Raw genomic sequence first — 26,944 nt, 5'->3', positions numbered from 1 at the left:
TGGTTAGTGTGTCGTGTTATGTTGGCTTGCCTTATAAGTTAGTTGATCTTCTGTGTGTGTGTGCGTGTGCGTGTGCGTGTGCGTGTATATATATGTGTGTGTGTGTGTTCTAATAATGTATGGTTGTATATCTGTATATCACATGTCGATAAAAAATGATCTTATTCTTATATTACTATTATTGCGTGTGTCTGCGTTTCATCATAAAAAGTTTGTTCCTATGTATTCCCATTTCGATTATAACCATTTTGCTTAGATCAGGACTAGCTGTAAGAAAGGTCCTACGGACCTAATGCTATCTTTCCTGTAATAAAGTTCAATGTTTCAATGTTTCAATGTTTCTCTCTCTCTCTCTCTTTCCCCCCTCAAGGGGATTCTTAAAGATGGGCAACAGCTCTTACAACAGCCGTGTATTGTTTCACGGATGAGTGAAGGCAAAGTGTGCCTGATGAGTTTTGCTTCCTGCGTACAGCAAAAAGCTTGAATTCTCATCATGGCTGTGTAAAATTCTCCGACTCTTACACGGGGACCGTAAATAGATCTGTAAAGCATCAGTCACTGACACGCACGACTCAATCGTTGAGATTCAATCGCGCGATTCAGTCTCAAGCCGATCGCACATCACATCGTAGGCATGATTGACCCGTCACACGGTGAACGATAGACGAACGATTGACGAACGATAACTCCACGCGAGCGGGGCGGAAGTGACGTGTCACAGCCTGTGAACACGGCAAACGCGCTTTGCGAGAGCAGACGCTAATGTTCGAACATCGCTCTACCTTTCTGAAAAATACATTTCAGTATTACGCCTTTGCGAGAAATAAAGTTCCCAGACAGAACTTGCAATTAATGTTTCCCGACCGCTGTACACGCATAAAACGTCTCCTTTATATCTGAGTTGGAAACTGTTCTTCCAAAAAGTTTTGAATCGACGGAAGAGACGCAGTCCGCCACTGTCCGCCATTATTTTACGTCACTGCGTGAAGGCCGCAACGACGCGTTCTGATTGGCTCTGCCCCTGCGATTGACTGACGACTGGGTCGCAGGAATAGAACACGTTCTAAAGCTCAAAGCTGCGAGGGAATCGCATGAGACTGAGTCGCAGACTTGTCGTAGCTATTTTCCGCGACTGAGTCGCCCGTGTGACAGGGTAAATCGCGCGATTGAGTCGCGTGTGTGACGGCCCTCTAAGAATGACTGAGTCTTCCTCTAGATAGCGGGAGGAGTACGCGTGTGTGACGGCCCTCTAAGAATGACTGAGTCTTCCTCTAGCGGGAGGAGCACGCGTGTGTGACGGCCCTCTAAGAATGACTGAGTCTTCCTCTAGCGGGAGGAGCACGCGTGTGTGACGGCCCTCTAAGAATGACTGAGTCTTCCTCTAGCGGGAGGAGCACGCGTGTGTGACGGCCCTCTAAGAATGACTGAGTCTTCCTCTAGCGGGAGGAGTACGCGTGTGTGACGGCCCTCTAAGAATGACTGAGTCTTCCTCTAGATAGCGGGAGGAGTACGCGTGTGTGACGGCCCTCTAAGAATGACTGAGTCTTCCTCTAGATAGCGGGAGGAGTACGCGTGTGTGACGGCCCTCTAAGAATGACTGAGTCTTCCTCTAGATAGCGGGAGGAGTACGCGTGTGTGACGGCCCTCTAAGAATGACTGAGTCTTCCTCTAGATAGCGGGAGGAGTACGCGTGTGTGACGGCCCTCTAAGAATGACTGAGTCTTCCTCTAGATAGCGGGAGGAGTACGCGTGTGTGACGGCCCTCTAAGAATGACTGAGTCTTCCTCCAGCAGGAGGAGCACGCGTATGTGACGGCCCTCTAAGAATGACTGAGTCTTCCTCTAGATAGCGGGAGGAGTACGCGTGTGTGACGGCCCTCTAAGAATGACTGAGTCTTCCTCTAGATAGCGGGAGGAGTACGCGTGTGTGACGGCCCTCTAAGAATGACTGAGTCTTCCTCTAGCGGGAGGAGCACGCGTGTGTATAAGCATGTTGTGTTTCGGTGTGAGTGCGTGTATGTGTTCCTATAAACCGTAATTTTATGGCAAATTCCTGGAGAACACTTACCGAACCAGTGAACCATTTCTGCCAAAGTATTCTCCAAACTATATTATCTAAAAATATATTCTCTAAAGCCTGTTTTTAATATACGCTGCGTGTAGCTGAATACAGTTGTGCGCAGTGTCAGAAACTACGGCATGCAGTGAATTTCTTAAGCGTATATGAAGACCACCCTTCTCTAAAGATATATTCACACACAAAAAAGCTCTATTCTGTAGAAGCACTGCCCCTGCAACGGCATGACTGTTACGGGTAAGAGCCAATACAAAAATGGGGTCCGAGCCCTTTTTTGTAGAAACACGTTCGTAGCCACGGTGTTCGAAACTGTCAATATAAATCGCGATCCTGAAGTTAAGACCGGGAGGAAAAAAAGGAAAACATTGATTGAGATACAAGCGTTAATTGTTCCCCCCTCATCAATAAAAAAAAACTACGTGTGAAGAAGAAGAAAGCTATGTGAAGACATATTTGTGAAATAGCCTTTTTTGAGGTCGCGTGTGCTCACTGCATCTTATTTTGGAAACTACAGAAAATCAAGGTGTTGGATATACTTCTATTCGACTACTACGGAGAAGCCGAGGGTAGCACATCGAGAACATGAGACTGAGAGTGAAACATTTGACCTACAACACGATGTTATTTCTGATCGGTTACGTCATCGGCTGGATCGTTATGCATCACAAGCTAACGGGCTACCTAGCTGTTCCGTACCATTCGTGTCTGAAGCAGAAACGAGCGATAGACACATGGGGACTACCCCTGGGTGCGAGGCCAAATCTAGAACCCTCTCTATTGGTTGGTGTCATGACAACGCACCGTAACCTAGCAACGCGGGCGTCTGCCATTTATGCCACGTGGGGAAAGGGCGTTTCCGGTCTTCTGGTCTTCTACGTTGGACAGGAGGGGAACGCCTCAACGCCAAGCATCGACGTTGAGGAAGAACGAATGTTTAATTTCAGGTAAGAATCAACAGAAATCGCTCTCTTATCCACACGCACGCATACATACACACACACACACACGCACACTTGCGAGGACACACACACACACACACAAACACACACTCACACACACACACACACACACACACACACACACACACACACACACACACACACACATGAGCCTGTGCCAAAAGGTGGTGGTAAAAAGTGGGACATACTTAGTAAAATAGATTATTTGATGTTGCAAACAGTAGTGTTTCTTGTTTGTGAATCAGGTCGTAGAATGATAAGTTTGTACACCATTTCTCAGAAATCAGAATTTATACCTATCAGTCAAAGCAACTTTGCGGATAATACTGTGAATTTGAACGTGATCCTAACTGACATTTTTAGCTTTAGAAATAATAAATAAAACATTTGTTTGCATAGATAAATGAATGGAAAGTATCACTATATCATGATACGTTAATTATCAATGTGCATGCAGAAAACTATCGAGGTTTGTCGAGGGCGTACACATACAATTATCACTAATTAAGTGGTAAAAACGTTATAACACCAGAACCTTTCATCAGATTATAATAGACCGGCACGGTTGGCCTAGTGGTAAGGCGTCCGCCCCGTGATCGGGAGGTCGTCGGTTCGAACCCCGGCCGGGTCATACCTAAGACTTTAAAATTGGCAATCTAGTGGCTGCTCCGCCTGGCGTCTGGCATTATGGGGTTAGTGCTAGGACTGGTTGGTCCGGTGTCAGAATAATGTGACTGGGTGAGACATGAAGCCTGTGCTGCGACTTCTGTCTTGTGTGTGGCGCACGTTATATGTCAAAGCAGCACCGCCCTGATATGGCCCTTCGTGGTCGGCTGGGCGTTAAGCAAACAAACAAACAAACAAACAAACAAAATCAGATCATAATTAAATTGGAACACAGCTAGGTTAAATATACAGTTACAATACCCTCCACCAAAAATAAGGTGTTTCCTCATTGCTTACTCCACATTTATTCCCGCCCAAACCCCACCCCAATGTTTTGACTGACCAAAAAAAATGAAGAGAACAATCATTTGGGGGCCCAGTAGGGCAGTTGGTGGAGTAAGTTTGAAAGGGGGGTGTACTTAGAATTGGAGTGTAAATCGAGGTCGCGAAGCATGCCCGAGACTGATAGGGGGTAAGGGGGCTTGCCACCCCCACCCCCAACGAAAAATGTGTCTGAAGAAGCAAAATGGTGCTATCTTGTGCCATCTGAGATTACAAATTGCCAAGAACACATCTTGCCAAATTCCCAAGTAAAGACGTCAGATGTTTTATTTGCAACTCCATGGCAATGTGAAAAAAAGACTGACGTCACAATATCATCGCAGATCAAGTTGGTTTTGCTTTTGAGTCACCGCAAAGAAACGGAGCAAATCTGTGGCATTTATTGCACACTGAAAATCTGTGGCATTTATTGCACACTGAAAATCTGTGGCATTTATTGTACACTGAAAATCTGTGGCATTTATTGCACACTGAAAATCTGTGGCATTTATTGCACACTGAAAATCTGTGGCATTTATTGCACACTGAAAATCTGTGGCATTTATTGCACACTGAAAATCTGTGGCATTTATTGCACACTGAAAATCTGTGGCATTTATTGCACACTGAAAATCTGTGGCATTTATTGTACACTGAAAATCTGTGGCATTTATTGCACACTGAAAATCTGTGGCATTTATTGCACACTGAAAATCTGTGGCATTTATTGCACACTGAAAATCTGTGGCATTTATTGCACACTGAAAATCTGTGGCATTTATTGCACACTGAAAATCTGTGGCATTTATTGCACACTGAAAATCTGTGGCATTTATTGCACACTGAAAATCTGTGGCATTTATTGCACACTGAAAATCTGTGGCATTTATTGCACACTGAAAATCTGTGGCATTTATTGTACACTGAAAATCTGTGGCATTTATTGTACACTGAAAATCTGTGGCATTTATTGTACACTGAAAATCTGTGGCATTTATTGTACACTGAAAATCTGTGGCATTTATTGCACACTGAAAATCTGTGGCATTTATTGCACACTGAAAATCTGTGGCATTTATTGCACACTGAAAATCTGTGGCATTTATTGCACACTGAAAATCTGTGGCATTTATTGCACACTGAAAATCTGTGGCATTTATTGCACACTGAAAATCTGTGGCATTTATTGCACACTGAAAATCTGTGGCATTTATTGCACACTGAAAATCTGTGGCATTTATTGCACACTGAAAATCTGTGGCATTTATTGCACACTGACAATCTGTGGCATTTATTGCACACTGAAAATCTGTGGCATTTATTGCACACTGAAAATCTGTGGCATTTATTGCACACTGAAAATCTGTGGCATTTATTGCACACTGAAAATCTGTGGCATTTATTGCACACTGAAAATCTGTGGCATTTATTGCACACTGAAAATCGTTCAATGGAGCGGGTTTTCGGAACATATTTAAGGGAAAGTCGCCAATCCCGGAACAGTCGGCTAACTTGGAACACCTCAATATGCGGTCAACGGGAAACAATTCATGAATTTTTTTTTAGCAGAAATGTCTAGTGACCCCTCCCGATGTTATTGCAAAAAGAAAAATGGCAACTGCGGCAAAACCAAAGAAGAGGTACGTTTTTTTATATTTAGTCAAGTTTTGACTAAATATTTTAACATCGAGGGGGAATCGAAACGAGGGTATGGTGTATGTGTGTCTGTCTGTCTGTCTGTCTGTGCGTGTGTGTGTGTGTGTGTAGAGCGATTCAGACTAAACTACTGGACCGATCTTTATGAAATTTGACATGAGAGTTCCTGGGTATGAAATCCCCGAACGTTTTTTTCATTTTTTTGATAAATGTCTTTGATGACGTCATATCCGGCTTTTCGTGAAAGTTGAGGCGGCACTGTCACGCCCTCATTTTTCAACCAAATTGGTTGAAATTTTGGTCAAGTAATCTTCGACGAAGCCCGGGGTTCGGTATTGCATTTCAGCTTGGTGGATTAAAAATTAATTAATGACTTTGGTCATTAAAAATCTGAAAATTGTAAAAAAAAATAAAAATTTATAAAACGATCCAAATTTACGTTTATCTTATTCTCCATCATTTGCTGATTCCAAAAACATATAAATATGTTATATTCGGATTAAAAACAAGCTCTGAAAATTAAATATATAAAAATTATTATCAAAATTAAATTTTCCAAATCAATTTAAAAACAGTTTCATCTTATTCCTTGTCGGTTCCTGATTCCAAAAAAATATAGATATGATATGTTTGGATTAAAAACACGCTCAGAAAGTTAAAACGAAGAGAGGTACAGAAAAGCGTGCTATGCAGCATAGCGTAACCACTACCCCGCTCTTCTTGTCAATTTCACTGCCTATGCCGTGAGCGGTGGACTACGAGTATACGGTCTTGCTGCGTTGCATTGCGTTCAGTTTCATTCTGTGAGTTCGACAGCTACTTGACTAAATATTGTATTTTCGCCTTACGCGACTTGTTTAACTTTTCTCCCTTCTTCTTCTTATTTCTATTGTCTAGAATTCGTTTTATTATATGTAGTCAAGTTTTGACTAAATATTTTAACATCGAGGGGGAATCGAAACGAGGGTCGTGGTGTATGTGCGTGTGTGTGTCTGTGTGTGTGTGTGTGTAGAGCGATTCAGACTAAACTACTGGACTGATCTTTATGAAATTTGACATGAGAGTTCCTGGGTATGAAATCCCCGAACGTTTTTTTCATTTTTTTGATAAATGTCTTTGATGACGTCATATCCGGCTTTTCGTGAAAGTTGAGGCGGCACTGTCACGCCCTCATTTTTCAACCAAATTGGTTGAAATTTTGGTCAAGTAATCTTCGACGAAGCCCGGGGTTTGGTATTGCATTTCAGCTTGGTGGCTTAAAAATTAATTAATGACTTTGGTCATTAAAAATCTGAAAATTGTAAAAAAAAATAAAAATTTATAAAACGATCCAAATTTACGTTTATCTTATTCTCCATCATTTGCTGATTCCAAAAACATATAAATATGTTATATTCGGATTAAAAACAAGCTCTGAAAATTAAATATATAAAAATTATTATCAAAATTTTTTTTTCGAAATCAATTCAAGAACACTTTCATCCTATTCCTTGTCGGTTCCTGATTCCAAAAATATATAGATATGATATGTTTGGATTAAAAACACGCTCAGAAAGTTAAAACGAAGAGAGGTACAGAAAAGCGTGCTATCCTTCTTAGCGCAACTACTACCCCGCTCTTCTTGTCAATTCCACGTGCACTGCCTTTGCCACGGGCGGTGGAGTGACGATGCTACGAGTATACGGTCTTGCTGCGTAGCGTTGCGTTCAGTTTCATTCTGTGAGTTCGACAGCTACTTGACTAAATATTGTATTTTCGCCTTACGCGACTTGTTACTCTTTATCTATGTACGTTCACATAAAATGTTGATTGCTATTACAAACCTACATCAATGTGTTACACTATGAACGGGGAAAAAAGATTGGAAACGTCACATGTATCCTACAGCTAAAGTCGAAATCCATGCAGGTGCCATGCGGCTATGCTGGAACACATATAGAGGCAAACATGGAACAGTGTTCCAGCTTTGACGCATTCTGTTCCATCTTACCCTCATCAAACGATGAAGTGAACACTGGTGTTTTTAGTCCGTGGCAGGCTAATTGCCCCCTGGATAATTGTTCCCCGACAACTGCCCCCCCCCCCTCCGGATAATTTCCCTACTAGGACAATTGCCCCCCGGACACCTGCCCCCCCACCGAGGGAGGACAACTGCCCCCCGGACACCTGCCCCCCAATTTTTTTCTCACCACTCTTCGTGCAAGTTTTTGCAAAAGCCGTTCACTTCAATAAGAGTGTGTGTGTGTGTGTGTTTGTGTGTGTGTGTGTGTGTGTGTGTGTGTGTGTGTGTGTGTGTGTGTGTGTGTGTGTGTGTGTGTGTGTGAGTGTGTTTGCTGGTGTAAATGCGGGCGTAAGTGTGGGCGTACAAGTGTCTGTGTCGGTTTGTCTGTGTGTATGTCTGTCAGTTTGTCTTTGTCTGGGTGTTTACAGTATTTATGTGTATGTGTCTATATGTGTGTGAGTGTGTGTGTATATGTGTGTGTGTGTGTGTGTGTGTGTGTTTGCGCGCGCGCGCGCGTGTGTGTGTGTGTATGTGTGTGTGTGTGTGTGTGTGTGTGTGTGTATTCAAACCAGGAAGCATTATATAGATATCGTTGAGAAAACAAATTATAGACTTCCATTACCTATGAATACCCTCTAGACAACAATACAACACTTGATAACTCGCTAAACATACAGACAAGAATGGGGGGCAATTCATTGTCACGGGGGGCAATTGTCCTAGGCGGGCAAATGTCCAGGGGGCAGTACTGTTGTCCGGGGGGCAGTACTGTTGTCCGGGGGGGGGGGGAGGGGGGCAGTTGTCCGGGGGGCATTTAGCATAGAACCGTTTTAGTCACGTACTCAATTCTCTTTTCAGTTTTATTGTATTTTTTCCTTCTATACCTTTTATTGAATGGTTGATTGATTTGTTTTACAGTATTTTGGGACCCGGACGGTGGCTACCCGAAGAAATGGGCTGCGCGTTGTCGGCTGTCAGAAACGGGGAAATGGGTTTGCGTTGCGCATCAAGAACATTTGGTGTTCCTGTCACGACTTTTATGCTGCGAAATATCTTGGTACTGCTTCTTGTGTGGCACCAACACCCCTTTGAACATTATACAGTGCCAGCAGTATACACACGGCATTGATCACACGAGGACTGCACTGAAAGTAGAAAACAAAAGGACATTGAGTGAAAAATCGTTTCTTAGCTTCTTTTTTCATGTTTTACAAAAACAGTTTTTTTATCCGATTTGTTTAGACCTAGCCCTTATTTATATTTTTTTTCACATTTGAGGCATTAATTGTTATCAAATTTACTGTTTCTTTGGTAAAAATCCAATGTTATGTGGAAAAACAGACATTTAAATAAGATGGCTAAATCAAAATGTTATGACGTATGAATTTATCTTGTGTGTGTGGCAATGTGTAATTGTGTGCGTGTGATTGAGAGTGTGTGGGTGTATATATGTGTGTGTGAGACATAGACAGAGCTAGAAAGAGAGTCAGTGTGTTTTTGCATGTGTTCCGAGTTTGACAACACAGTGTTCCACTTTACACACCCATGCGTCCAACCTGGAACAAATGCAGAAATTTTTATAATGGTCAGTTTGATGAGTTGTGTGACTTTTATTTTATCTTATGTTGTTCGTTTGTTTACTGATAGAGTCTAGTATGTGACAATATAAAAAACGCTTTGCAATAATAATTTTTTTGTCTGGTACGGCTGTTTCTCCTTAACTGTTCCAGGTTTAGCGACATTCCCATATTTGTGGTTGTAAGTCAATGGCTGTACTGCTTCGAACATACGATAAAGGCTTGACATTTGCCGCATTTTGGCGCTTTTTAACGCCAAAATAGGGTGTCCTTTTCGACGGTATTATTGATAAATCATCTCGGGGGCAGGTATAAAATCTTTTGTACAGCGCTAAATCACATATCATTCAAAAGAGCAAGGCCTGTTCTTTATTCTGATATATGGGGTACTGCATTCCTTCGATACTCTGTCATCTACACTTGCTTGAAAAAAAGCAATGTTTGAGTCTTTCTTGCTAGATTTGTAGAAGTCAAAACAACAACTAACAGTCCACTAAAAGTCTATCCAGCCTTTTAGCTTTCGTTCCATGTATTTTGTTTGTCTGTAGGGGAATGGCTCCTAATATGGACCACTTTTTGTTTCATGCTGATAACTAGCTTGTTTTCTTGCGAAGAAGTTTCATTTTGTGTTTGGTAGTCATTCTCTCTCAGGTTAACCGTTAGGCCTAATTAGAGTGAATAGCTTTGATAGACATTCAGCAAAAATTAAATACAGAAAAATTCACAAAGGGGCCATATTAGGAGCCTGGGCGCCTAATATGGACCAGCGAAGCGGCCTTCATGAATCACTGCAAAAAGAAACCTATACTTCAAAATAACATGATACAACTTAGTGTGCAAGTCAGACTAATTAAAATATGCTTTAGATTTAGCTGTTTCGGGTTGATGAGAGTATTATTTGAAGCACACCAGGAAACTAAAAAAGCATATCAAAAACAGAGTGAAAATAAGTGAAATTATCAACTTCCACGAAAAAAAGACTATTTGTTATATTTTTTTTAAATCTCGAGGGCTAGTTATAGGTTATTTCCAGCAAACTTAATGAAAATAGCCTTTAGCTTTTATTTTCTTCGATTTGTTGAAGGTGGTCCATATTAGGGGACTCACACATACTTTGAGATCTAGCTATTATTTTGTGTTTGCAGTAGAAACTCGGGGTCAACACTGCTAAATTGTAACAAATACGGTCTTAACTGTCATATATAGCAATTTTTGTGTGATAACATCTTTGGCTGTGGACAGAAACGAGTCCGTTTTAGGCGGCAAATTTAGAGTGAACCCTGCCAAAAGTGAAAAAAAGAGAAAAAGCCTAACTGTTTTGAGGTTTGTGTTTCTGCAACTGTTTTGACATGTGCAAGTTATCCAGAGAGGGTGAATATAGCCAATGAAATTGTTTTGAGCGCTCTAGCGCCGTTAGTTTGTCAGAACAGGAGGTGGTCCATATTAGGAGCCGGTCCATATTAGGAGCCCTTTCCCTACGTATATAGATTGAAGGGTGTCCCCGAAATGATTTGTAAAAACAACATTCACAAGCTTCAAAAACGCCATTGAAATGTTCGGTCACGCGCGTTTTAGATCTATTTACTTGGTTGACTATAATCGTCGTACCTGCCCAAGGCCGCTTCGCAGAAAAAAAATGACTACCAGATTCGGAATGCTCAGGAGTTGTTTTACAAGATAGTCATATTCCGTTTTGTTATGATAAGGATAATTAATGCAAAAACGAACAATCCGACAGTCGAACGTCACTCATCTAGATTTCTGGACATGAATCAAATTCATCCAACGTGTTTGCCAGAACGCGCCATTTGCAGAACAACGTCACCGGAAGAAACTGTCGGTTATGCAGGAGTCTCATTTGCATGTGACCCGAATTTGAAGTGTGGCCAAGTTTTTTCCGCAATCAGCGATCGGTTGAACGTAACATTCTAACACAGAAACACTGCTGTTCCGAAACAAATAAAATGCAGGTGCCAAACATCTGTTTATACAATTATTTCCGATGTTTACTGACAAAAAATTTGCCACAGAACGTATATTTTGCTTGAATGAGACAGAAGTTGTTGGTGCTTGTAGCAGACGATCTTTTTCGCCACGGCAGCCAAGGACATCACAAGTTGCGTTCGACAGCAACAAACGAAAACACAACATTTTCAAAAGATGTTTTAATTTTTTTTATTGCCGTACAGCAGAAGAAATAAGTAGAGGTTACATGCTGAGTCTCAGTGATTATTAAAAATAATGGTCGAAGTTAGCGGATCATAAAAAATGCGAGCTTCAGCGAGCTTTTTCGTGACCGCGAACTGAGACCATTATTTTTAATAATCACTGAGACGAGGTGTGTAACCTTTTTATTCCTCCTTTTTTCAGTTATTCAAAGAAAAGAGGAGTTTTTGTGCGAAAGTTTGATCGAATTTTATTCACTCAACCAGTCAACCTGCGCAAGGCGATCGATCAATGCGCGGTTGTATAGTTCCGTGCAAATCATTCCATTCTGTTAACACTTCTTGTCAGTTTCCCTGTTTTGGACTAAAAATCAAGTAAACAGATATGTTGTTATTCTGCTGTGGCGGTAAAGGCAGATATTGTGTGTTCTGTTCATGTTTTGGCATCGCTTAGGATAATGTTCTTTCGTTAAATGGGACTAGCAGACAAACTTTTGCACCCATGTTCCAACGCTAAAAACTGTATGAAGTTCAGTTTTCTGGGGAAAATAGTGTATGAAACCGCTTTATGTTCTTTAAATTGATGAGATGTGTGCATTTGGTTGCGTGTGATCTGTTTATAAAATGAAATATTGTTGAAAACTGACCGTCGGATTGTAATCTGTTGTCGAAGAAACGGAGTGAAAAGAAATTTGAAAGGGGAACTACTCTTGTCGGTAGACAAAGTATGAGAGTTACTTGCCTTGGAAATTTGCTTGTGTTGAACGTTTATGCACGGCAGATCTAGATTCAGAAAACAACGGAACTCATACATTTTACATGGAGATTCATGTGTTCAAGCCTGTAGTTGTTAATTTAAATGCGGTATGTTTGTATTGTTTTTTTCCAGAGACACACCGTATAACCGGTTGATACGAAGAAACTACCCACGCTCCGGTTCAATCCATTTCAGCTCTCACGCGGCGGCAAGGCAAGGTGAGTTGCTCCACAAATTGCATCATAACTTTCACAAAAAGACATTTTATCGTATTATTGTTGTTTGCACTTTAGCATAAGAAGTATGCGTACCATATTCCAGAATTATTTTATTATTTAAATGCACTTGTAAAAGGGGAGCAGAGAATATTGACACATTTCAAGCGTTCTGCGCCAAAATGTTGACTTTTCATTGTTATTATGGAATATTTAATGCAAGTAAAAGATTATAGTCAACGGGAAAGACAAGATTAATCAATTCTTGAAACATGAGTGTACTTTTTGGTCTTTGAAAAGTTGCAATTCGATTACATGTCAAGAAATCGCGTAGCAACCCTACAAATTGCCGGTTGATACTCTCACGCTCGGTAGGGTGAAACTCTCACGCAAAGTTTTTATTCTCTGGTTGAGACTCTCACGAATGATTTTTGCTTTATTTGAGCAAAAAACCCAACAATTTACTCGTTTATGCAGGCAATCTTTGTTTGTCCGGTATTTTGCCACTGATTCCTGTTCTCTCCCCCCCCCCCCCCCCACACACACATATATACATGACCCCTCTCCCCATCATAGAGTTGTTATGTTCCCTTTTCCCCTATTGTAGTTTCGGCAAACTCGGGGTGTACCGCCTCTTTACAGACAGTATGAGCTGTCATTCATACCCTAATACACCCTTGATAATGTAAATGTCCGAGAAAACCCACACTGTTGCAGATCCTCTGTTATTGGGAAAAACAAGGATCATGGTGATTTTCTTGACATGATTCACTTGAATTTCTGCTTGTTCATGATCAAAAACTATATTTAACTACATTTCTAACTGTATAAGAGGCATGTTTGGAAGTGGACTGTGGAGTAAATATGTAAACCCGAAATACATTAAGTAAATACTAATACTTTGGCTCGGCTCGTTGATTTCATTAAAAACTCTCCTACTCTTTGTCTTAGTGAAGTTAGTCAGGCCTCTGATCAGATCTTCGTCCTCTCTTGATTTCTTCTTCTTCCTCTTCTTCTTCTTCTTCCGTGGTACGACTGGGTTCTCTCGAACGTTGAAAAGTCCTGCAGGTTGTCCATACACTTTTGGATTTCTGCCGTTCTGACCCAGTGACTGTGTAAAAAACATATATCAGTGACGCAACATGCTTTCTCTAACGCTGGTGTCACTCACGTCAGTTTCAATTAAAGTGACAATCACTTTGCCTTTGCCGACTCTGATTCTGAAACAGACCAGATCCGCAAGTCAATCAATGCTTTGTGGATGAATGCTTGCAAGGCAAAACAAGTAAAGGGAAGTAAAAGAATCATCGAGAGAGAGAGAGAGAGAGAGAGAGAGAGAGAGAGAGAGAGAGAGAGAGAGAGAGAGAGAGAGAGATAGATAGAAAGAGAGATAGAGAGGTTTTAAACATTAAGAGACAACATAAGAGATTTTGCATCAAATCCAAACAGGTAAACATGCTAAGACATGAAATATTCTCCGTTTTCCATTTGAAAAACTGCGTGAGAGTCGCAACCGAGTATGCGTGAGAGTCGCAACCTTTCAAAATAAAGCAAGCGTGAGAGTATCAACCGGCAATTTGTAGGGTTGCTACGCGATTTCTTGACATGTAATCGAATTGCAACTTTTCAAAGACCAAAAAGTACACTCATGTTTCAAGAATTGATTAATCTTGACTTTCCCGTTGACTATAATCTTTTACTTGCATTAAATATTCCATAATAACAATGAAAAGTCAACATTTTGGCGCAGAACGCTTGAAATGTGTCAATATTCTCTGCTCCCCTTTTACAAGTGCATTTAAATAATAAAATAATTCTGGAATATGGTACGCATACTTCTTATGCTAAATTGCAAACAACAATAATACGATAAAATGTCTTTTTGTGAAAGTTATGATGCAATTTGTGGAGCAACTCACCTCGCTTTGCCGCCGCGTGAGAGCTGAAATGGATTGAACCGGAGCGTGGGTAGTTTCTTCGTATCAACCGGTTATACGGTGTGAGAGATGTATACTTCGTATATTAGAGCGTTCGGAACTTTTTAGTCGCAAAAGTAGTTCCGACACAGAACAGCTTCTCAACCTATTGCGCTATCGAGGATTCAGGCTGTTGCTGGCTCGTTATTTGTTTGGTTGCTGGGTGTTTATCGAAAAATAACTAGCTCTACAAGTTTACAGAGGTAAAGAAGCAGAGGGGGGAATAAACAAATTTAACACTCATTTATAACATCTAAAAAAAAGAAATGTTTGAATCAGTGGAAGTGTGAGAAAAAGGCCACACACACACACACACACACACACACACACACACACACACACACACACACACACACACACACACACACACACACACACACACACACACACACACACACACACACACCAACACACGCACACATACATACTCGCATGAACGAATGCACATCAGTGGAATCAGTGGAAGTGTGAGAAAAAGGCCACACACACACACACACACACACACACACACACACACACACACACACAAACACACACACACGCACACACATCTTAACTTTTTTTGTCTTTCCTTCCCACACAACAGCGCTGTCCCCGCACGCACGGAACCCATCAGGCTGATCAACGACCTCCCCGTGGTAGAACTGCAAGGCATCAGCGACGAACACTACCCTCCAAGGGACAAATGCTTCGCCATGATCCAGCACATGCACGTCAACCTCGCCCACAACTTCCAGTGGGTCCTGCGAACGGACGACGACGTCTACATCCGCAACGACGAGCTGAACCAGTACCTCAAATCCGTGGACAACAGGAAGCCGTGGTACATCGGTCACCCGGGGAAAGGGATCCCCGCGGAGAGAGGTCGTCTGGGATTGGGTCCTGGCAAGCCGTATTGTATCGGCGGTCCCGGAGTGGTATTCTCTCCCCTGGCGCTGAGGCGGCTGGTACCCCACCTTGCGGAGTGCGCCAACAGCGCGGTGACGTATCACGAAGACACGGAGCTCGGGAGATGCGTGTGGCAGCACCTGAATATGTCCTGTACGTCGAGCAGAGAGGTAGGGCTGTGAGCTATCGGGGGCCCGGTGTAACACGAGAAAATTACTCACACGAGATTTTTTACTCCGGAGTAAACATTTCGTACGAAAAAGTTACTCCCTTTACGAAAAAAGCACTCCCCCATTGCCCGAGAAAATTACTCCCCAAGACAGGTGAGTTCCGAGTAAACATTTCGTTCAAAAATGTTACTCCCCTGACGAATAAATAACGAATAAATTACTTCACCCCAACACGAGCAATTTAACTTCCCATGCCAGGTGTACGAATTTTTTACTCCCTTGTCCCCTGTTAGTCTTGGTGGTGGAAGGGGTGGAAGGAGAGTAGCGCGATATTCGTGTGCGCGAGATCACTTATTGGCATTATCCCTTCGCCCGCATCCCATTTTTGCGTACGAGATTTTTACTGGAAGTAAAACAAATGGGGAGTAAAAATTTCGTGGAGGGAGTAATTTTTTTCGTGCCTTGGGGAGTTCTTTTCTCGTACAAAAAGTGTACTCTGAGTAAGAATTTCGTACGAAATATTTACTCCGGAGTAAATTTTTCGTGGAGTAAAATTTTCGTGTTACACCGGTAGCTCTGTTGGTAGAGCACTGGACTTGTGATCCGAGGGTCACGGGGTCGAATCCGGGCCGGACACGGGTCAACTTTATGTGCAGACTCAAAGACGGTATCCATGTCCCACCCCCGTGTCGCCTCTGTGGCACGTAAAACACCTCGGTCATTCCGCCATAAGTGCAGGTGGCCGAACACACCTTAACACGCATACACCTGGGTAGCGCGACTCTGTTGCTGCTAGTTTTCCACTGGGAGGAAGCGACCCGAATTTCCCATCGATGGGACAATAAAGTAATGAAAATGGGAACAAAAATGATGATAGTGTAATTGTGACCCTCCACAAGGGAATTAGTCGGATGTCACCTCGTGCGGTTCTGCTCTGGGCCGTATATACATCCGGGGGGTGTCAGGTATCAGTGTGAGGGTCACCTTAGTCACAGGCTTATAACTCAAAAAGTTTTCGCTCGTTTCTAAAACGGTTTTCACCACTGGATAGAGCATAAACAACTCTTGAAGAAAATGTAAAAATATAAAAAATCATGCAACGGTGACATGCGACTCATTCCGTGGTGCAGGGTCACAATTGTTGAGTCAGAGGCGGAGGATGCCGAGGGAGTGATGTTTGGTGGGGGAGGGATGCAGCAGTAAGGGATGGGCCATGGGCGATGACGTCTCATACAAAAATAGAACTGTGAAGATGCGTGCGTAAACTATATTTTCAGCCTTCCAAGCTGAAATGCAATCCCGTAGTCCGTAGTCAAAGATTGTGTGACAAAAATGTCAATAAAATTGATTTAGAAACTTTATCCGTGACAATATTGCCTCAACTTTTGTAAACGAGCAAAACTGACGCCACATTCACTGTTATCAAAATAATGAGAACGATTTCTGAGGATATCATCTAGAAGAATTCAAATACAAATTTTCATAATCATCCGTCCAGTAGTTTTGTCGGAATTCTTTGACACACACAGACAGACAGACAGACAGACACACAGACAGTCATACAAACACCATCGGGTCCCTCACAGTCCAAGTTTACCAGAATACATTTAGTCAAATATTGACTGAATGTAAACATTAGAAAAATGATGTGCTTGGCAAAATCAGAACAATGATGTGCTTGGCAACATTAAAAAACAAGAAGAGCAAACGCTCGATCGAGTCACTTTCGCAGTTCTGAATATTATATGAGGCATCAGATGGACAGGAAGAAATTGCTATTCACAACACAATGAGTCACGTTCACATAAAATTTGAGCCCGGTCACTTTTATAGTTTCCGAGAAAAGCCCAACGTTAAGTTGTGTGTTGCCGAACAGAAAAGGCTAGTTATCTCCCTTGTTTTTCTGATAACGTTCGTAAAAGGCTACAGATGTAAATACTTTGATGTAAAGAATAATCCTACAAAGTTTCAATCACATCCGATGAACTTTGTCAAAGATATAAAATGTCTAATTTTTCCTTTGACGCTGACCTGTGACCTTGAAAAAGGTCAAAGGTCAACGAAACCATCGTTAAAGTGTAGAGGTCATTGGAGGTCACGACTAAACAAAATATGAGCCCGATCGCTTTGATAGTTTCCGAGAAAAGTCCAACGTTAAGGTGGTGTCTACGGACGGCCGGCCGGACGGCCGGCCGGACGGCCGGCCGGACAGACTAACACTGACCGATTACATAGAGTCACTTTTTCTCAAGTGACTCAAAAATTTAAAAAAAAAAAAAATAATAAGATGCTTAATTCTGCCCATATACAGCCTATTTTTCCCCCCACACAGATGCAGAAGCTGTTCTACCAAGACTACAGGAAGGACAGCTACGCCGACCCGGTCAGCAAGAAAGTGTTCGCCGCCCTCACCATGCACCCTGTCAAAGACCCGCGGGTCATGCACGGGCTGCACGTCGTCTTTCAGACCCACAGGCTGCAGCAGCTCCTCAAGAACGAACACCAGCTCGCCCAGGAGACACGCGAGGCTAGAGAACTCACCAGAGACGTGGAGACGTCCAGCGAAAGAGAAGAACACACGGCAAATTCACAGGCGGAGGGAGATCCTGCCAACACGTTTCCCTACAACAGGCGTACAGATGTTGAAGACTTCGTCGAAAAGAAGCTCGCCTTCAAGAAACAAAGCCAAGCCCACCAAAACTCGATGATATTTCCCGGCAGTGGACAGAAAGATCGAGATGCTGATGTTGTCGTTGTTGCCGCTACTGTCAAGGAAGGGGAGTCCTTGGTGGATGAAGCTGACAAGGAATCTATGGTGCAGGAAGTTATCAGAGAAGACAATGCCGTGTGGTCGTACGCCATAATTAAACAGAAACATTTTCTGACTAAGCCGCGGGCGCACCATTTGAGGACGAATCTGATGAAAGCGGCCATTGAAGAATTATCGGCCTTTACGAAGAGGTATGAATCCACCGTTCTCAAGCCGCAGAAACTGCGGGCGCAATACCAAAGCGAACTAACCTTACTTCACGGTGTTCATCATCTGGTGTCCGTCTCTCGAAGCGAGGGCTCTCAGTCTTTCTTACTCTCGTCTAAATTTCAAGACTTGCAATGGCGCGAAATTGAACAAAAGACATACCTGCAAAAACGTTCTGAGGAGAAGGTTAAAAAACATCCCGAAGATTCAGTCTTCAAAGAGACCGACGGCCAACGACCGGAAGAAGAAGAAGAAGTTGGGGATGATTTCAGGGTTGGAACGAACTTTCGGTCTGTTCCTTCGCCCCCGTGGCCAAGGCTGTCGGTGTTGCTTGCTCTATGCGGCCGTCACGAGACCTACCTCCGTTTTCTTGACCACCTGACCACGGCTGCCTCCCACTACCCGGGTGGCGTAAACCTCCGGGTGGCTTTGTACCCCGACCAATCCGGGGAGTACAGACTCACGCTTAATGAAAGCAGGCAAGAAGCGCCGCTGAACATCACAGTGACTTTCAACACCGCGCGCTATTCCCGCTCCAACGCGCTCAACTCTATCGCTAAAGGCTTCGACAAGGACGCCATCTTGATCATCGTTGACGTGGATTTGATCGTCACGAGCGAGTTTCTGCGCCGTGTGGCTCTCAACGTCAGCCCTGGCACAGCCTACTTCCCCGTCATGTTTTCCAAGTACGCCCCTGAAACTGTGTGCTATGGCCGACCGAACTGCAGTGTGGGACTGTTTGACTACTCGCGAGATTCGGGTTTCTGGCGATATTTCAGTTACGGTATGCTGGCTATCACCGTTGAGGATTTCGAAAGGGCTGGTGGCTTCGATTCCACAATCTACGGTTGGGGTAAAGAGGATGTGAATTTCTACGAAAGGTCAGTCACCGGTTGGGTTTAGCCAGGGCTCCCCACGGACGCCCGTCCTAGTGGGTTCAGGTGTGAAAGGATGAAGTGTCCGCTTGTTTGAAAGTCCGGCGGACTTCTATTCCTAGGAAAATGTGTCCCTGGACTTTGTGTCCTAGGAATATAAGTCCCTGGACTCTATTTCCTAGGAAAAGGTGTCCTATTTCCCAGGCTGGAAAGTCCACACAGGAGCGTTGAGATAGGACACATTTTCCGGACAGAGAGTCCGCTTTTAGGACTTATTTTCCGGACTGAGAGTCCGCTTTGTTCTCCGAAATTGTGGCAAGTTTTCGTATTGTGTCTATGCTTATTACACACACACACACACACACACACACACACACACACACACACACACACACACACACACACACACACACACACACACGCACACACACGCGCGCGCGCGCGCGCACACACACATATGTATATCAAAGCGATATACATATTCTGGTATTGTTTTCAGCACATTTATTCGTGGACAATTTTTAATTGAGACGCTGTAACCGCCCGTACGAGTTTTTTTCCACCTGATGTTTGCAGGTAATAATAGCCTTTCTGTTCCTTGGCGAAGATCGTGTAGGGACCAAGCCAGGGGTCCAACTCCTTGCCACCCTTGCGGTCACCTCTGACGTTGGTTTTTTTCATCACCTTTTGGCCTATCTGGAGCATTTCCTGAAATCATGTTCAGTAGAATTAGACACACACACACACACAGACACACAGACACAGACACAGACAGACACAGACACACACACACACACACACACACACACACACACACACACACACACACACACACACAAACATCACATTAAGTGTAACTGACAAAGCTACAAAACGACCGAAACAAATCAGGCGCAGTTGCGCCATTTAAATGCATTACACGTCACGAGAAAAATAGAATACATACCGTGTAGTTCCTTTGTGCTGCTCTCCTAATTGACCGTTTGATGTTCAGGGTGGCAAGGGTAGGGTATTTCTGATTTAGAAGGTAGTTTTCCACGTCTGAGAATCGCAAGTTCTGTCCCCGCACCATCTTTCTTGTGTACGTGTGTGACAGCAATTTTGTGACTCCCCAAAATATATACCATTGCTAACAATGCCAGGTGGTGACAATTGCACGAGTATTAGGCTGTACCCGTTTGGAAAGTGATAGAACGTTCTTATTGCTGACATGCCTCCTTCTCTCTTAGATACCCCTGTATTTCGTGTTGAAAATGCTTAGGACAGCACCTGGAAACCGCACGACTTTAGACAATTCTGCAACATTTCAACAAAAGCAACAAGGGGAAGGGGGGGGGAGGGGTGTAAAGATTGACTGATTGTTCGACTGATTCTAGTATTGTGCTTACGAATAAATAGAATACACATTTGCACACACAACCGTGTCTGCAACCAAAACAACTTTAAAAAAAATAAAAAATAAAATAATAGAAAGCGTTTCGATCGGGTAGACCCAGTCGTTTATTGCAATATTTGTTCCTGGAAAGATAATGAACCTTAACACAAGGAAACTGAGAAGCAAATGACACAGAAAAACAGACCAGTCGAAACCACGACCTCCAAACTCCGCAACCAACACCATAGCAAGTGCGCCAACGAGGAAGCGATGACAGCCCACGATTTTAAAGTCTACTTATACCAAACGCGGCCGAGTGCGGACAACCAGGACACCTACACCTAGGTATGTGTGACAGGAAAAGATGTCCCCCAGGACTCAAAGTCCGACCCCTAAATATAGGCTAGGACTTTCTGTCCTGGGAAAATGTGTACGCTGAAAGTCTAGGAAAATGCGTCCCGGTGGGGACTATCGTTCCTGGGAACAGGAGCCTGTAGGGCTCCCGTTCCCAGGAACGAAAGTCCGAAGGACTCTTTTTTCCAGCGGACAACTTTTCCTTTTACACCGGGACCCCCACTTTTAATGTTTAGAGGGTCCATGGACACCCTACGCGGAGTTTTAGAGGGTCCATGGTCCCCAAACCCCCTTTGTTCATAAAACGCATTGTTATCGCGAATAGTGTTATATGTAGTGTCTTTTTTCATCAGAATATTCAAAGAGAACACTTCAACTATTCACTAAATATATTTTTTAATGAAACACACACACACGTTTCCATATCGTTCCGGCGTGAAATTGGCATTTGTGCTTGCACTACCACTACAGTCTGAAACAAGTCGCGTAAGGCGAAAATACAACATTTAGTCAAGCTCAGTCGAACTCACAGAATGAAACTGAACGCATTGCATTTTTTCCGCAAGACCGTACACGCGTAGCATCGTCTGTCCACCGCTCGTGGCAAAGGCAGTAAAATTAACAATCCAGAAAAGCGCGGTAGCGGTTGCGCTGAGGAGGATAGCACGCTTTTCTATATCTCTATTCTTTTTAACTCCCTGAACGTGTTTTTAATACAAACATATCATATCTATATGTTTTTGGAATCAGGAACGGACAAGGAATAAGATGAAATTGTTTTTAAATCGATTTCGGAAATTTAATTGTAATCATAATTTTTATATTTTTAATTTTCAGAGCTTGTATTTAATCCGAATATAACATATTTATATGTTTTTTGGAATGAGAAAATGATGAAGAATACGATAAACGTAATTTTAGATCGTTTTATAACAAAATAATTTTAATTACAATTTTCAGATTTTTAATGACCAAAGTCATTAATTATTTGTTAAGCCTCGAAGTTGAAACGCAATACCAAAGTCCGGCCTTCGTCGAAGATTGCTTGGCCAAAATTTCAATCAATTTGATTGAAAATTGAGGGTGTGACAGTGCCGCCTCAACTTTTATAAAATGCCGGATATGACGTCATCAAAGACATTTATCGAAAAACTGAAAAAAAATTCTGGGGATATCATACCCAGGAACTCTCATGAAAAATGTCATAAGGATCGGTCCAGTAGTTACACACACACACACACACACACACACACACACACACACACACACACCACACACACACACACACACACACACACACACACATACACCACGACCCTCGTCTCGATTCCTCCCTCTATGTTAAAACATTTAGTCAAAACTTGACTAAATGTAAAAAGTACCCACGATAGCAGACATTTAGTGCGTCCAGGGACCCGCTCTTTATAGGTTTAGTGCGTCCCGGGACCCCCTCAATACATTTCTAGTACGTGATTTCGGCTTCTAGTGCGTATAGGACGCAGGGACGCGCTCTATGGGGAGCCCTGGTTTAACAGTGTTCTGTTCTTTTACAAAATGGTCACAACGTGGACAACGATCAGTATCTCAAACACCCGGCAATACCTTGATAAAATCCCAGAGTCGCAGATTTTTCTTCTTTTTATTATAAATGCGGATATATATATATAAAAATACAATGTGGGTTTGTCATACAACCTTATTATATCCTTATAGCAATACTATTTTGTAACTCATAAGACTTCTGATCAAAATGTCAGGCAAACACTCAAAATGGACTTGCTCTTATTTTATAATAGACCCCTGAGTATAAAATCCCTATGAAAAATAAACAATATTTCAAGCGGTGTCCCATATCTAAATTTGCTAATTCACATTTTTTCAATTAGAACGAAATGAGTTAAATACTTATACATGTCATGTGTTAAGCCATCCTTACCGCGCACACCAATGAGCACATCTGTTACATTTAAAGGTTGTCGTCTACATTTTTGCTTTTTTTCAATAATCTTATGGTTAGATTTCGATAAAAAGATATGTCAGATGATGAAAGAACCATGGGGAAAAAAGTTATAGAAAAAAAGTGTGACAAAAGGTTTTATTTTTGGGGTAATGTCTCTGACACTTCCAATATTTTGTTTTCTGTTTGCTGAGAACATGTGCTTTGCCTAAAATATCGACCAATCAAATTCTTGTCACTATGCTGACAGCCGGCCACGCCCACACAATCACAGTAACAGTTTGACACTGGGTATTGGAGCGCTGTCCACGATTTGTTTTAAACGAACGAAATGCACGGTATTCGAGAGGAGTTTTGCCTTCGGCATTTCCCAAATAAGGAAGTTCTACTATGCTGAAATTAATACTACAATGAATTTTTCAAACGGCTACCCTTGCTTCGTCCTTCTTGATCGAAGGGGGGGGGGGGGGGGGGGGGGTATTTTTGATATTTGTAGAGAATAGACTCAACATTTTAATGGTCAAATGTCTATTTATGTATACAAATGTGAACAAGGACCTTTACAATAATTGCCATGTTATATCGAGCGTGGAACAAGGTTTCGGAGTAGCAAATAGTTTATTCATGTAGGCCATAGCCCATTGTGAAGGGGTGTGAAGAAAAGGGTAACATCAATTGCCATTGCACTAAGTACATAGAAGAATAATACAAGTGTTATGAATATATCAAACTGCACTAAGCTAAGAGGTTACTACATACTTCTCTATGCGTGAATGCTTTACACAAATACCACGACGTATATTTCAAACAGTTTCTTTTTGTGACGAAAGCGAAATCTAAAGAGGCTTGCATGTTTGTAATATTTAAAGTGGAATTGTCTATGAGAGAGAGATGGAGAGAGCTAGTTGGAGTGAGTGTGTGCGTGCGTAAGTCTGTGTCTGTCTGTTTGTTTCTCTTTTCTTCATTCGTTGATGACACAACCATTTGTCGAGGGTAGCGTAGGCACCCGGTCTGCTCCCCGCCTAAAAAAGGCCAGTGCCGTTCCGTCTTCGAGGGACTGCGTGGGTTTCATTTCGGAGTTTTCCTTCTCCTAGACGAGTTTCCTTCCATGGATAATGAGCCTCCTCTACCCTCGTTTTGAATTCAGAGTGGTCTTCTCTTAGGATAGCTGCCTGCCAGGGTTGACGAGCCTATCCTGCCCGGCTATTTGACCCATAGCTGGAGGTTGGTTCGTGGGCACCTGGGCGTTTCCACACACCGGTAGGCCCGCATGCCGCACGTCTAGGGGTCAACCTCCTCCGAGTCCTTGTAGTCTAGCCTGGGGCCTTGCGGTACCCAGTTTACGCCTGTCGCCGCGATGGAGGCACTACATAGGGCTTGTTGTGGAGAGGTTATTGTACTGGCAGGAGAGACTGACGCATTCTGCTCTCTTTTCGCATTGTCCTAAAAAGGACAGATTTTCTTCATTCAATCTTTGTATAATTATAGCCTAACATCGAACATATTTTAAGGCGATGTGTGGCACTAAAATTAAAGTTGGAGAATACATGGAATAACCTAGTTTTCTGGGTAGTTATGGTGACTTATAACAAAGAATGGAAAATGTGTATATGTTAGTGGACACAGATCGCCGTTGCTATGGAAACAGGCGCCATATTGGATTTCTAGGACACTGTTTTACAGCGACATCATACATCAGAAATGCATGATATTTGGCACAAAGATACACATGACTTTTATCTACAATGATTTAGAACGATTTTTTTTAAAGACTACAGTTGAATTTATATTAATTTTTGAAAAAAGGATTAATGAATTTCTAACCGCATATTCATTAATCCTTATTTCAAAAATGTATATAAATTCAACTGTAGTCTTTTAAAAAAAATCGTTCTATATGATTGTAGATAAAAGTCATGTGTATATTTGTGCAAAATATTAAGCATTTCTGATGTATTATGTTCCTAAAAATCCAATATGAAGCTGTTTAAGCCAGTTTCCATAGCAACGGCAGTCTATGTCCTGTAGTATTCACATATTTTTAATTTCTTTTCATAAGTCATTTCAATAACTACCCAGAAAACTAAGTTATTCCATGTATTCTCCAAGTTTAATTTTGGTGATGTTAGTGCCTCACATCGCTTTAAACGGAAACAGAAGCACCTTTAAACTTTTTAAATACTTTCGTTGACAAAGTTTCACCTTGACGTTTCATGTGTTTATCGAGGATTATTCGAGCGCCAGATACAGGTATAACAAAGTTTCACGATATGCACAGTGCAGCTCACAGCCTACGTTTTGCGTTTTTGTTGCAGCTGAGTGCATTTACAGTTCAAAAATCCTCCTATGGTAGTAAAACAAACCCAAAACTACCCAACGACGACATCTGTGAAGCTCGACAGTTTCTTGTTCACGCGAGTGCATAAATTAACCTAGTTATTACGTGGTGTTTGGTCGGAGTTCGATTCAACTGAGTGATTCCGGCCTCCATTTTGTTTTACATAAACTCATGATGACGTCTGACATAGTTTGCTAATGACGTGTCTTTTTGTGCATGATGTGGTGATCTACCTGATCTAAATTTAGATCCAAAAATAGGTCAAGACCAGCCGGGTCCGAGTACGAAATTAATTCGTAAAAAAATCGCAGTTCTTGACTCTTTGGGTGCAAGTCAATGAAACTTGGTAGTTCTTCTAACGGATAGCTGCCTGAGGTATGACTAAAAGCCCCAGGGGCTCCGTGCACCTGGATTTGACAAGTTCAGTACCTTTAAGCTGTTTCTTCGAAGAACATTGGAGTGTTTTGAGCGCCCGATGGGGTCTAGGCTGAGGTGCATCCCAAACAGGAGAGAACAAACGAATCTCAATGTCAACTAAGGCCAAAAAAAAAAATAGGTCTGTTTACGGTAACCCGACCGACCCTAGTTTTTTCGCGCGACCCTATACTTTTTTTTGGCATTTGGGGAAAAAAAAAAAAAATCTTGGTTTTTTTGCAAAATAACGTAAAAATATGGTTTTTTGGAAGAAAAAAAACAAAACAAAAAAACAATCCCGACCTACCGACCCTATTTTTTGGGCCTATGTTACCGTAAACAGACAATTTTTTTTTTTGGCCTAATCCAACTCCGCGGCTCGCTCCCACCCGGTTGGTAACTTTCTCGTGCACATCGGCCCTGATACAAGTTTTACATTTACATTTCAGGTGCTTATCGAGGAACATGCGAGTGTTTATGGCGCTTGATACAAGTTTTACATTTACATTTCAGGTGCTTATCGAGGAACGTGCGAGTGTTTATGGCCCTGATACAAGTTTTACATTTACATTTCAGGTGTTTATCGAGGAACGTGCGAGTGTTTATGGCCCTGATACAAGTTTTACATTTACATTTCAGGTGTTTATCGAGGAACGTGCGAGTGTTTATGGCGCTTGATACAAGTTTTACATTTACATTTCAGGTGTTTATCGAGGAACGTGCGAGTGTTTATGGCCCTGATACAAGTTTTACATTTACATTTCAGGTGTTTATCGAGGAACGTGCGAGTGTTTATGGCCCTGATACAAGTTTTACATTTACATTTCAGGTGCTTATCGAGGAACGTGCGAGTGTTTATGGCCCTGGTACAAGTTTTACATTTACATTTCAGGTGCTTATCGAGGAACGTGCGAGTGTTTATGGCCCTGGTACAAGTTTTACATTTACATTTCAGGTGCTTATCGAGGAACGTGCGAGTGTTTATGGCCCTGATACAAGTTTTACATTTACATTTCAGGTGCTTATCGAGGAACGTGCGAGTGTTTATGGCCCTGATACAAGTTTTACATTTACATTTCAGGTGCTTATCGAGGAACGTGCGAGTGTTTATGGCCCTGATACAAGTTTTACATTTACATTTCAGGTGCTTATCGAGGAACGTGCGAGTGTTTATGGCCCTGATACAAGTTTTACATTTACATTTCAGGTGCTTATCGAGGAACGTG

The 26,944-nt window shown here is 42.3% G+C and overlaps 1 protein-coding gene across 1 annotated transcript in view; it reads left to right on the top strand.

Annotated features, from left to right (window-relative positions):
- Positions 1–2,512: 2,512 nt before the first annotated feature.
- Positions 2,513–26,944, top strand: part of LOC138968396 (chondroitin sulfate synthase 1-like) — a 26,147-nt gene continuing 1,715 nt past the window's right edge. Inside the window, exons 1-3 of the mRNA XM_070340980.1 lie at positions 2,513–3,020; positions 14,957–15,428; positions 17,761–19,286. Of these exons, the coding sequence (XP_070197081.1) occupies positions 2,659–3,020; positions 14,957–15,428; positions 17,761–19,286 (2,360 nt within the window). The 5' untranslated portion in view covers positions 2,513–2,658. The remainder of the gene's footprint in view (positions 3,021–14,956; positions 15,429–17,760; positions 19,287–26,944) is intronic.

The sequence above is a fragment of the Littorina saxatilis genome, linkage group LG6, assembly GCF_037325665.1.
Source record: "Littorina saxatilis isolate snail1 linkage group LG6, US_GU_Lsax_2.0, whole genome shotgun sequence".
NCBI lineage: Eukaryota > Metazoa > Mollusca > Gastropoda > Littorinimorpha > Littorinidae > Littorina > Littorina saxatilis.
The sequence above is the reverse complement of the archived record's forward strand: the minus strand, read 5'-3'. Positions and strand labels throughout refer to the sequence as shown.